At 44.6% G+C, this 12,648-nt stretch overlaps 2 protein-coding genes across 7 annotated transcripts; one reads left to right on the top strand and one right to left on the bottom strand.

Moving 5' to 3' along the window:
* lrrc34 (leucine rich repeat containing 34) lies at positions 1 to 6,019 on the top strand. 4 transcript variants are annotated; one of them, XM_020712495.3, is made up of 10 exons: positions 1 to 157; positions 1,068 to 1,195; positions 1,337 to 1,401; positions 2,008 to 2,094; positions 2,397 to 2,525; positions 2,592 to 2,687; positions 2,762 to 2,916; positions 2,988 to 3,143; positions 3,514 to 3,665; positions 5,885 to 6,019. In XM_020712495.3, exons 1-9 carry the CDS (start codon positions 36 to 38, stop codon positions 3,650 to 3,652), a joined length of 1,077 nt encoding a protein of 358 aa, XP_020568154.1. In that variant the 5' UTR covers positions 1 to 35; the 3' UTR covers positions 3,653 to 3,665; positions 5,885 to 6,019. The 4 variants fall into 4 exon arrangements, with proteins under 4 accessions (XP_020568154.1, XP_004080852.1, XP_020568153.1 ...); XM_004080804.5 differs by lacking the exon at positions 5,885 to 6,019 and adding an exon at positions 3,731 to 3,969 and having other exon boundaries at positions 3,539 to 3,665; XM_020712494.3 differs by lacking the exon at positions 5,885 to 6,019 and adding an exon at positions 3,731 to 3,969.
* lrrc31 (leucine rich repeat containing 31) lies at positions 4,242 to 11,351 on the bottom strand. 3 transcript variants are annotated; one of them, XM_078938851.1, is made up of 11 exons: positions 11,286 to 11,351; positions 11,090 to 11,176; positions 10,590 to 10,772; positions 9,508 to 9,642; positions 9,272 to 9,439; positions 8,153 to 8,317; positions 7,887 to 8,069; positions 7,107 to 7,274; positions 6,880 to 7,044; positions 5,881 to 6,036; positions 4,242 to 4,964 (listed from the first exon to the last, which is right to left on the bottom strand). In XM_078938851.1, exons 2-11 carry the CDS (start codon positions 11,100 to 11,102, stop codon positions 4,597 to 4,599), a joined length of 1,704 nt encoding a protein of 567 aa, XP_078794977.1. In that variant the 5' UTR covers positions 11,103 to 11,176; positions 11,286 to 11,351; the 3' UTR covers positions 4,242 to 4,596. The 3 variants fall into 3 exon arrangements, with proteins under 3 accessions (XP_078794977.1, XP_011486938.1, XP_011486939.1); XM_011488636.3 differs by having other exon boundaries at positions 11,090 to 11,347; XM_011488637.3 differs by lacking the exons at positions 7,887 to 8,069; positions 8,153 to 8,317 and having other exon boundaries at positions 11,090 to 11,342.
* Between the last annotated feature and the right edge of the window lie 1,297 nt (positions 11,352 to 12,648).

Below are 12,648 nucleotides of genomic sequence, written 5' to 3'. Positions count from 1 at the left end.
CCGCCGTACCCCACCGTTGTCATAGCAACAGAAACATGGCTGCAGACACAACTGTAAACAAAACTTTTGCCGCTTTTTACCAAGAGTTTTGTGTTCAGCTCAAAATCAACATTAACAAAGATGTTTTAGAAATTCTAGATAAGACATTTAAATCCGGGTAAGTCTTTGATCCTGAAATTTGAAGCGACAGAAAGAAATTGATTTAATGTTAAAAATAAACAAACACCCATTTTGTTTAGATATTAAACGTTTTCACCATTCCGTGTCTTTATACAATAACAAATGAAGGTTTGACATTTTTCTACCAATAGAATGAGGATTTGCAGTAGTTCATACTTTTTTATTGTTTCTTTCTCTATTATGGTATCTTCAATTTTTCATCTATTTCAACCATTCAACTATTCAAATTTTCAGCTCTTCCATATTTTTCCAGTCGTGACTTTTGGTCTTTCAAATCCTTGAACTTTTCAAGATATTCCAGGATTTGGAGGACTTTTGTTCCATTGAAATACACGGGGAATCCTTGGTGCAGAAGCTCGCTGGTTCGATACCCGGCTCAGGCATTTTTTACAAACATACCTGTTTTGTTATTGTGCTGTTTTCACTTTTTTCATGGTCAACTTTGATCATTTCCTCATTTAATTTTTTATTTTTTGCCAATTATTACCCTTTAAGTTTCCGTTTCACCCTGTATTTTCTTTTGGAAATGCAGCTCCTTTAAGTTTACTTTGTATTTTTAAACTGTTGTCATTTCTAATTTTATATGTTAACCTTTTTCTGGAAAAATTCACATTTAGGCTAACTTTTTTATAGTTTTTCCTTTAATGAGCCGTGCAGCACGTCTGCTGCTCTTTTTCTCATCCTAAGGTTTTGTGTTCTTTGTAATAACAATAATGGTAATGTAGAGACACAAACGGCTGCTTTTGTTTGTTGTTTATAATGAAATTCACAGGTAAAGTTTTAGCATTTGTTCAGTTTTTTCATTGTCTGTCAGCAGCAATCAAAGTACCAAAATGCACCCCTGTCTAAAGGTAGATCTGACTCAGTGGCGTCCGTCTTGTCTGAAGGAGCGTCTGCTTGTCCAGGACCTTCACATTAGATCTGCCCGGAAACGGAGGAAGACGAGCTCAGAGGCTGGAGGATGAAGATGTTCTGGTTCTCTCAAAGTGTCTGCAGAACGACGGGAGGGTGACGGGTCAGACTCAGGCTGTTCTTCAAACAAATGCTCCGATCCTTTTCAACCTTTTAGTCATCGTCCTACAGCACTTTGAACGGTGGTGGAAGGTGTGAGTAAGTAAACTCATTCGATGAACCTGTCAATCATTGCTGTCAACAGGCCTGGATGTGAGCTACAACAACATCAGCGATGGAGGGGCCAAACACCTGGCTGACGCTTTACAGGTAACCACCAGCATGGGCTGGAAACTGGAACACGTGGTAAAAGCACAAAGTCTTTCCAAAAAAACAAACATGATGAAAAGGTGTTTTCATTTGTATAATCATAGTCATAGACTGTAGATTCAAGGCTTCATTTATTTTTGCATAAATTGGGTTTCTGCCTCATAAAACCCATAAAAACAGGATTTCAGAAAACAGTAGAGAAATCCTCGTTTACTTCTCAGCTTTTGCAAAAAGATAAAGACAGAAATTATGATGACATCAATCAAAACACAGTCTTTTTAAAATGAGTCTGAAGTCTTCCCCATATTGAACCAATCTAATGACCTGTGGGAACCTGAGCAGGTGTTTCAAGTTTAGATGTTTAGATGATTAGTTGGCGAAACTCAGTTTTAAATATTCATGTCCTGAAAAATTTGAGCAGATTCTCCAATTTTTGTGGGTTCATGGGCTGGAGCCCAACTCTGCCAAAAATAAACAAATACTTGAAATCAACTAAACGGTGAATCTATATTATGTGAAAGTTAATTTTTTGTAATGAAATGATGGGAAACGGTCGGTATGACTTTAGTTTGTGACATGTAGTCGATGTGAGTTTTCACTCTACAGCTCAGCAGTTCGGCTCTGAAGTTTCTGGATCTGAAGTTTAACAACATCCAGGCAGACGGAGCAGAATTCCTCGCCAACAGCCTGAAGGTTTGTCTCTTTTCAAATGGCCACAGCTGACACGTTTTCCTCTTAATTCATTCCAACTGTATTAAGCATATTATGTTCTTCATCGCTCAGAACTTCTTTTTAAAGTGCGTCAAAGTCTTACGTTTAACCCAATAGCAAATGAGACCGAATCAGATGACATCACACCTCCAAGTCTGTCATGCGAGTGGTAACTGTGGAATGCTGCTGGTTTGCACCACACACCTGTCTTTAATGTGTGTGACGCTGTCCTGGAGCGTCAGGAGTGTCTGACTGACGGCGGCCGGCGGTCTTCCTGTGTGCAGAGCAACAGCAGCCTGCTGTCTCTCAGCCTGTCGGGGAACCGGTTCGGGGACAGAGGGGGAGTGAGCATGTCCCGCATGCTGCAGGTCAACAGCACGCTGCAGATGCTGCAGCTGTCTGACTGCAACCTGGTAACTGCGCAGATGCAGCCGTCTGCAGCTGACAGCAGTGTCATGAGCTTTCTTCTGCCCCCACAGGCAGATCGGAGCGTGGCGGCGCTCGGCGCGGCGTTGAACCGTAACACAGCTCTCCAGGCCCTCGACATCAGCCGGCCTTTGCTCTTCAGTCGGCAGGTACAGACACTGGCATCAGAACATCAGTGCTTGGCGGAGGTCCGTACATTCATGGGTGACCCCCCATCCATCAGGAGGAGTGGGCGGTGCACTTCTCCCAGATGCTGACAGTGAACTGCAGCCTGCTGGAGCTCCACCTGGGGAGGATGGGGCTGACGGACAGCGGCATGGAGACGCTAGCTGAGGGTCTGACACGGAACCGCAGCCTGCGCTACCTGGACCTGCGCTGGTGACAACGAAGGCTGATCCCCAACTTCATCCTCCTCTTCTTCACCTCACTGTGCTTCTGCTGGCCTGCAGCAACCGCGTGACCCGTGACGGCGCACACCATCTGGCTGAAGTGCTGAAGCAGAGTAAGACCCTGGAGATCATCGATCTGTCGTCTAACAGGATAGAAGACGAAGGCGCCGTTCACCTGAGCGAGGCGATGGCCACGCATGGCTGCTCCCTGAAGGAGTGAGTTCTGCAGCTCCAACCGGCTCCTCGCTGTGACGCTCTGACGTCTTCTGTCAGAAAGCCTTCATCTTACAGTTAACGTTTCTCTCACTTTTTCAGTGAGGAAGTGAGTGCACTTCAACATTTATTTTTAATTAAGATTATTTCTTAATTTATGACTACATTTGGTCAATTCCCTGCATGAAAATTACAAAAATAAACCCTCTCCATGTTTGACAATTAAGGTTTCCTTTAATTTTCAATGAAACTGAAATTGATCCATAACATTGATCAAACTCAGAAGAGTCTAACTGAAAGGGTGGAACTCCCTATGAAGACTTTCTGCCAGTGTGGATTGCTTACATGTTCTGCACTTTGGATTCATTTGCAGCGCTGGCTCGCTGTGTGTCTGTCAGACTGTCTGTCTGCAGGAACTGCATCAGGACGGAGGGCCTGCTGTCTTTGGCTCAGGCCGTGAAACACAACCAGAGTCTCACACACATCTACGTCTGGGGAAACCGCTTGGATGAGCCAGTCTGTCAGGTAGACTCCTCACTTCCTCTCCCAGCTGCAGCCCTTTCCAGGAGCTCTGCTGCTTCCTCCCTCAGGTCTTCTCCGAGCTCATCTCCAGCGGCCGCCTGCTGCCCGAGCACACGGACGTCAGCCCCTACCAGGTGGACGGACGGCTTTTCCTCGCTCAGGTCTTCCAGGGTCTAAGGAAACAGATTTGCTGCATCGACCGTGACCACAAACGCACCTGAGGAGGAGTCTGGACATCCTGTCTTGTCCAGATGCAGCAGCTCCTTCCTCTGCAGTTCTGCAGACTAAATAAACCACCTCTGCTGAACGCGGCTTTCTGTATATTTGATAGCAAAAGGTTGAAGGAGTCTGACATCTGCTGTGTGACAGAACTGGAAGGATCTGCCCAGGCCCTCCTGAATCCAGCTGCTGGAGGAAGACGACGAGGAGCAGCAGCTGAAAAACCTCTGGAACATTTTAAAATGGAGGCCTCTGGGATTCCATCAGTCAAAACACATTTTTAGATTATTGGCTTTTAAACTATTTCTCATCAAAGATGTCTTCTGCATTAAAATCCAAACATTCACCCACACACAGAGGTCGACAGCAGCCGCCAGGTTTTTATTCCATTTGGACTTGAAATCTGGAGAAGATTTTCTCCCAGAAAGTCCCTTCAGACAGAAAGCTGCTGCTGCATCATTTCATCAGCTGAATCAGACATCAAATCAAATGTAAGGAACTTCATGTTCTTCCTCTGATGTGTGATCTTTTCTCTAGTGGATTCCTCTCACCTTCATGTTTGCTGCAGCCTGATATTTTTCTTCAGATAAAAATTTAATTTAAATGAATAAAACATCAAATAGTGAGTCTCAAGTTCCGATGACAGTCTCCAGTCCTGCTGCTGATGAAGGACATCTAGGACAGGTGTGGTACCTGATCTTTTGTGGGCCGGTCCTCACTCCTCAGGCGTGTCATGACCACTTGACTGGAACGTTGAGTCTGTCGTGTCTGAATCCCAATCCACCAGGAGAGCTCTCGTCTTCGTGCCGTGGATAAGCCTCCGTCTCTCCTGAGACGTGGCGGTCCACCGCTGCAGCGCCAGCCGGGTCAGCGCCGGCATTTGAGGCAGGGCGTGGATCAGAGCGGGGAGCCAGGCGCTGCAGGAAGCAGACGCCGAAGGCCTCAGACTGAGGTCCAGGTCCTCCAGCGAAGCCAGACCTCCCGCTGCGAACACGGCGGACCAGCCGTCGTCCGCCACCGAGTCGTTGTAGGACAGATCCAGAACTCTCAGAGAGGACAGAGAGCCTCGCCTGCAGACTGCAGCTGCACACAGACGCCCAAAACACCTCTGATCAATCCAGAGGAGTAAAATATCTCCAGTTTTATCTTTGTCACAACAAAGAATCACCTAAAATATTGCATATAAACCAATTTATGTCTGTAAGTATTGATTACAGGCACGTTAATCTCATCTTCTGATGGTTGCTGATGATGCACACCTGGAAGAGCATCATCCCTGTCATACCACCGTCATTTACCAAAACAATAAATGTCATGTCAATTATCAGAACATTAGTCCAGTTATCACTGAAAGTTTAAATAGGTTTTCACAAAACGTGGACTATTTAAAGCACGGCGTGTCGTGTTGTCATGGTAACAGCACTGCGCCCGTAACGACCTCACGCTGTCCTCGCTCTTTCCTCTCTGAGAAGTGACCATCATGACCACAGTTCAATAAAGCGTCCGTTCCAAGAGAACGTTCACCTCTTCCTGTTTGTTTCTGTCCAGATGATGAAGCAACAAAAACAAAATCTACACATTTCAATTCCTCCTCGTCTCATTTCCTCTTCCTCGTGTTCTCTTCTGCTTCATCCAGTCTTTAGTTGTGTTTTGATCTTTTTCTGCGACGATAATGTCATGAATTTAAATGAAAAGACCTCAAAATGAGGCCTTTCACAGCAGTCATCAGGTTCAAAATAATTGCAATAACAATAGATTTACTTCGATTAACTAACAAAACAGGAATTGCATGACGGCACTAAAATAGATACAGACTAAATGTTGTTTTATAAACCCAAAAGTTATAGAAGTTTCTGCCTGATGATCATGACTTTGTAAGTCAGTCATTGAAATATTGGTTTCTCTTTTAAAATGAACATGTTTACATGACTGCCACACAAAAAAGAAGAACTAAAGAGTTTTAAAGGGGAGACTAAATTGATGTTTGTGATTCTGTTACCGAGGTGATGCAGGTCGTCTGCGCTGAGCCTGCAGCTGCTGAGGCGGAGCTCCACGATGACAGACGGCTGCAGCGCGTCCAGCAGCAGCGCCAGGCGACCGCCGACCACTTTACACCAGGACACGTCCACGCTGCGCAGGTGAGGCACTGCCAGAGCTGACACACACACAAGAACGTTACCTGATCCTCCATCCGTCTGTTCAGCCCCATTCCTGACAGTTTTTTCACTCACCTGTTTCTCTTGCTTGTTATTTTTATTTTATTATTTTACTGGGGGGAGGGGGGGGGGGCCCTTAGGATAATTATTGTTTAAGACATTTTCAAATAGTTTGAATTTCCTCTACAAACTTCCTGATATCGATCTGAATTTTTAAAAACTAGAAACCTTTAAATAAAGCAGATAATATTTCACTGCAGAGTTGGTCTAAAAAAAGCTGAATCCTTTTTTCTGATGAACTGGAAGGTTTTAGGCTAAAATGAAGCATCCTGACCTGCCTTTCTGCACAGCTTCTGTGTGGTTCGTGTCTTTTCAGGTGGTGTAGCGGTTAGCACCCGCCTTACAGCAAGAAGCCGCTGTTTAAAATCCCAACTGTGTCTTTCTGTGAGGAGTTTGCATGTTCTCCCTGTGGATGTGTGAGCGTAATCCAATTTAGACACAAGATGCAAGACAACTTCATTTGTTCACTACACAACTGCAGCCCTGCTGACCTTTTGGGAACACTTGACCTGTCCTAAGGACAGGTGGGTGGAGGTGGTGAATTACTAAAACAACTGGTTGAGGTGAGGTTCTAACCTGCTCCACATTATGAACCAGTCTGAAGTTTTCAAACCACGTTTAGAGATACAGTAAGTCAGGTCACAAGTTTGATTTCAGAGGGAGGTTCTCAAAAGGTTAGTGTGGTTCTGTGTGTGTGTGTGTTTCTCTGTGCGTGTTAGTGTGGTTCTGTGTGTGTGTGTGTGTGGTTGTGTGTGTGTGTGTGTGTGGTTGTGTGTGTTTACTCAGAGCAGTGAAGGACTCCTGGCTCAGGCTGCAGCTGTTGAGCGGCAGCCGCCTCATTTGGGTCAGGGGGAGGGAGGAGACCAGTGGATGGACCACGCCCCCCACCTCCATGTTGGACGACAGGTCGAGCTGCGTCAGCGCCGTCAGGGTGGGCAGCGCCTGGACTGGAGACGACGGGTCACATGACTGCGGCAGGAGCCTGCAGCTCGCTTTGAGAAGCACTCACTCAAAGCCTCCAGGTCGGCGCGCGTCAGAGCACACAGGTGCAGGTCCAGGCTCTCCAGGTGAGCCACGTGAGCCAGGTGGAAGGTGAGGTGGCTCAGGCCTCCGGACAGGTGCTTGTTGCAGGACAGGTCTAGCTCTCGCAGGGAGGGGAGGCTGCAGAGGGAGGCGCCTGCAGGGGAGCAGACAGAGAACACGACATCATCTGCAAGTGAGGAGATCCATGCAGGAGGCATGCTGGGTAATTTAAGACAAACTCCTGGTTTTGTCGTCCTCCAGCCGTTTTAAAATGTGTTTAAACTGAACGATTATTGAATCGTGAATTCTGAATTCTTCCTTCTGCTTTCCATTTCTTCATCATTTATGTGCTCTGTGGTATTTTCCTGTTACTGATCTGTTTGACGTTTAGTTCACACAACAGATTATCAAAAAATGATTTCATAGAAAAGCTTTGGTCCAGTGGAAAAGAAGATTATGAGGATTAGAGAAACAGTAGCTGCAGTTAGAAAAGTGGAAGCAAACTTTCCTGCTGTTTTTCTAAAGGAAATGCATGAAAAAAAACTGAATTCAGTGAATTTGTTTCTAACCCTAGAACTACTCAAGACATATCCCCAATTTGTAGTTACAAGGAAAAGATTTTTTTTAAACAAAGAATCTGGTATCTAAAGGACTGTGATCACAAACAAAGTTTGTATGAGGAGTTCTGAGGACAAACGGGATTGTGTGGTTGTCATGGAGACTGCATCTTTGGAGAAATCAAGCAGGAAGTAGAAAAGTCTTTTACTGAGAGCAGCAAGACTGTCTGCAGTCAGGCCACAAGCCTGTAGGCGGAGTGTGGTGAGGGGCGTGGCCTTGGAAAGGGCGGCTGCAAACTGACGGAAGCCCACGCCGTTTGAATCCTCTGACAGCTGGGGGTTACAGGAGACGTCCAGAACGCAGAGTCTGGGAAGAGTGGCCACCATTCCCCCTGTGGGGGTAAGACATCACACCAGCTGACAAAAACCCATCACAGAAAAGAGGGAGCAGCGGTCATCAGAGTAAAATTTGCACCTAATGCTGAGGAATCTGCGTCTGTAAGCTGACAGGCCACTAGGTGGAGCTCTCTCAGAGGAGGCTGCAGTTTTCCCAGCAGGTTTTGCAGAGCACCACCTCCAACACCACCGTTCCAGGACAAATCAAGGATCTCCAACAGAGGAATGCAGGCGAGAGCTTCCCCTGCAGAAAAACAACACAGAGGAAGCCTGCAACCTGCATTCTCTCTCACTACCAGCAGGGGGGGGCAACACCGCACAAAAAAACTTAGAAATCAACCATCAATCATAATTAAGTTAAAGTTATTTTAGGCATCCAAGATGAACTGAAATGCTGCCGTTTGATAAAATTCTCACAGTCAGCTTTTGTCTAACTAAAGCAGGAATGGAGGACATATACAGCAGAGTATTAGGGCCACCACAAAAGAAAATAAATTAAAGTAACATACAAAAATAGAATATAAAATTATGAGGAAAAAGTTGTAATTTTAAAAGAAAAAAGACATGCTTTAGTAAAAATTAAAGTTGGTTGTGTGAGCCTCCATCCTCATTAAATCCATCATGTATGGTGATGTCATAAGGCTTTAGTTTATCATAGGAATCCATGTCCCATCATGCATTTGGAGCTCTGCAACTACACTGCTGACGACATAAACGGCTTGCCTGCTGGAAGTCCACTCCTCATGGGTCAAAAACCTTCTTCTGAAGAGGTCCAGTTTCCTGCAAATTCTTTTCAATGTCCTTCTACTAAAACCATGTTGACTCACTGAAAGACTCAGCATTTCCTTATTAGAGAAACCAAAGCGGAAGTAACCGCTAACAATGCGCTCCACATCTCTCATGCTGATAATATCTCTGTTTGTTGTTGTTTATATTTTTCTTAGTAAAAAGACTAATTGATTGAGATTTTCATGTAGTAAATTCTTAATTCATAATTTAGGAAATTAGAACTTTATTCTCATAAAATTCCTGAAATGTTGACTTTTTCCTAATAATTTTACGACTTTATTCTCATGATAGTGTTTATTTTTTTATTTTTATAGTGGCACCTGAAGCTGTAAAATCTTACCGTGCAGAAGAAGGGATACATGCACACAATGTTGTTCAACCTAAACGACCTGCTGCACTGAAGCCTCACCCAGAGCCGCTGCATCCTCCCCATCCAGCCTGCAGCCGCAGAGCCTCAGCGTCCTGACCCCGCCCACCAGCTGGAAGTGTGAGGTTATTGCTGTCAGGCTTCCACCAATCAGGTCATTCCAGGACACATCCACCTCCTCAAGCTGCGGGAGCGACTGCAGCAAAGATGCTGAGAAGCACAGATGAGAATCTCTTAAGCTCCTGTCCAGCTCCGGGGATTCTCAGGTGTGTCCGTACCGAGCTCCAGCAGGTCTGTGGCCGTCAGGTCACAGTGGCTCAGGCTCAGGCTCCGACTGTCGGCTTTCCTCCCCAGCTTCTGTAGGAAAGCGCACACTCGCCCCCAGCCCACGTCCCCCTCGCCCTCTGCAGGTGCTGCCCAAACACACAAAGCACAGGTTCAAATCCCAGCTGAGTTTGCATGTTCTCCTCGTGCATGGGTGGGAACTTGATGTCATTGATTGTTTGGTGATTCTATTTTTTTCCTTGTCCTGTCGAGCAAACGAAGACACAGAATGGAGCTGAGAGCCTCTAGTGATGGACGTGTTTGTTACTCATCCAGTTTGCTCATATAAACCCCTTCTGTAACAGATGTAAACTTTATTGAGTTTTAGCTGCTCAGACAGGATGGGGGGGAAGAAAGAGAGAGGAAAAAAGGGAGGGGAGGGGGTGATAATAAGGTCATGGGATAAGATGCGTGTCATGCGCAAATTATATGCACTGTTTCTCATACACACACGTGCACACACACCATCCAAATAACTGTATTTCCTGATGTGTACTTAATGACATCGAATGCTCCAATGAATTCATTGATTCCAAACTGCCCCTAGGTCTGCATGTGAGTGTGTGGCTGGTGACTGTTAGAGGCCTTAGATAGATGGATGGACGAACGCAAGGACGGATAGATGGACGGACGGATGGATGGATGGATGCTCAGCAACAGAAACACAAAGGTTTGATCGGAAAGTATTTGTCAGTCTGGCTCAAAGTTCTCATTCCTAGGTGATGTTGTCTTCTAGCTGAATCATGACATCTGGACTTCAAACCTTCTTACTTGATGTGTTTCACCATCATCCAAGTGGCTTCATTATTCAACAACAAATCTTATACCAGTAAGTGGTTGCTACGGACCTGTTACCTTCAAAATAAGGCGTGTGTGCAGCATTTTAGTCTTCTGACTGTTACCGTGTCAACAAGCAGAGCAGACACATTTGATCATTGTTGCTGAACGTTTTCGGTGTTGTTCAGAACAACAAAAAGCATTGTAAGGTGCAGCAGTCGGCTGCAGTGAATGCAGGGGAAGCAGCGGTGTTCCCCACCTGGACTCGGTCGGTTTTCCTCTCTGCAGTCCGGCTCATCCTCAGGGATCCCGGTCCGCTCTGAGGTCCAGGACAAGAAGCGACCCAGTGGCTTCCTGTCTGAGCGCTTCTTCCGGATCTGACTCATGAGGACATCGAGGGGGGAGCGCCTCTGACTGGCACCATCTCGCCCCTGTGGATTATCTGACCAAACATACAGGGATTCCTCCTCAAAAATGCTTTGCTTCAACAGATTAGAATTAAATGTAGATTATGGATTTTTGTTCTCTGACTTACTGTATTCAAATATCACAGTTAAACTGTTTCCAGAAAGGTTTATACAATTTAGACTATTGTTGCATTAATTACTTTTATTTGGAATTAATCTGATTCTAAAATCATGTGGTGACGTCACGCAGCAGTCATCTGACTGGTCGCTGAAGTCCAGCAGGTGACTCTGGAACAGTTCTAGTCTCGCAGAAATCTTCATGTTCGTTCACTTAAACCTCAGATCTTCTTACCTGCAGCTTCCATTGGAGGATAAAGGCGCAGCTCTGTTCCAGCATGTAAAGTAATCCCGCAGGTGATTCGGTTTCAGTTTGGCCGAACTATAAGGTATCGAACAACAGAACCCCCTAAAAGCAGCTCTGTGTAACCACGAGTTACATAAAAAACACAAAGATCCGTCAATAATTAAACCTTTCTTCGCTAACTCACATCTTCACAGCGCCTGTTGAACACCTGCGTGACGTCACGTATCGTGCTAGTCAGGTGGCTGAGAAGCCGGAAGTGCTGCGACTGTGTTTACACAAAATAAACCTACAGGTTAAAATTCACATTCGGTTCTTGCTTTCATAATTTTTTTGCTAAACACTTCTACAAATGCTACAGTTTGAACCAAACAATGTTGGTAAAATTTGATGGTTAAACGTGTATAAATAAATAAATAAAAACCACAACTCTTAAAAAGCTCTAATGGAGGAATCATTCATTCTGCCAGTCACACTTCCTCTCTGAACGTTCTGTTTGTAGACCTGTAGGTTCTGATTTATAGCTTTGCTTATTGTTGGTTATTGATTCCTGTAACACAATGAAGCACACTAAAATGGATTTTGATAATTGTACATAAGGATATTTTCTAGGCTCACTATGGACCCCTTAGTACCAGTTGAGCATGGTTCCAACCACACAGTCTACCTGAGTATTGTTGCTGACCACTTCCGTCCCTTTCCCTTTAGAGAACCTTTGGGATGTGGTGAAACGGGAGATCAGCATCATGGATGTGCAGCGCACAAATCTGCAGCAACTGTGTGATGCTGTCATGTCAACATGGACCAAACTCTCTGAGGAATGTTTCCAGAACCTTGTTGGATCTATGCCACCAAGGATTAAGGCAGTTCTGAAGGCAAAAGGGGGTCCAACCCGGTGCCAGCAAGGAGGATCTAATGAAGTGAGTGTACACTAGACCATGTAGGCCTAGTGAATGAATATTTAATCAGACTAAACTGGAACATTCTAAGTTTACAATATATAGACAGTCTATAAAAAGTAAACTGCCTAAATTTTAGCACTAGTACTAGTATTACACTTTAATAGACTACTTTTTACTAACTATCTTCTCAATCTAATTTCACTGATTTTTTTTTATGCCTAATGAAATAATAAATGGCGTATACTAATATAGCATTTTTGTCTTATTTTGTGCCTCAACTTGCCAAAAACAAAATAATGTCTGGAGGTCAACGTCGCCTTTATTGTGAGTTTTCATAAGTGCTGACTGATGTGGAATCCTCAATAACTGGATATGAACAAAATCACATCTATAGCTTCCTCCACTGTAATGTGGGTGGAGTTTTAAAAAAGCCTTGTTACCATGGAGATCCAAAGTCTGAACAATGTATGGATCATATTCTATCGTCTTTATCATTTCTGTTCATACATGGTAGTTTTTTTTCAATCAAAATGGTGATAAACAGCAGCAAACTTGAACGTAAAGAAAATCCATCCAGATGTCATTTCATAATCATCTGTATTTATCCTCTGCAAAACTGGTTTAATTTTTTTATTAACTGAGATGTTT

The sequence above is a fragment of the Oryzias latipes genome, chromosome 20 (genome assembly GCF_053564925.1).
Source record: "Oryzias latipes strain Hd-rR chromosome 20, Olatipes_Hd-rR_3.1".
Taxonomy (NCBI): Eukaryota; Metazoa; Chordata; class Actinopteri; order Beloniformes; family Adrianichthyidae; genus Oryzias; species Oryzias latipes.
The sequence above is the reverse complement of the archived record's forward strand: the minus strand, read 5'-3'. Positions and strand labels throughout refer to the sequence as shown.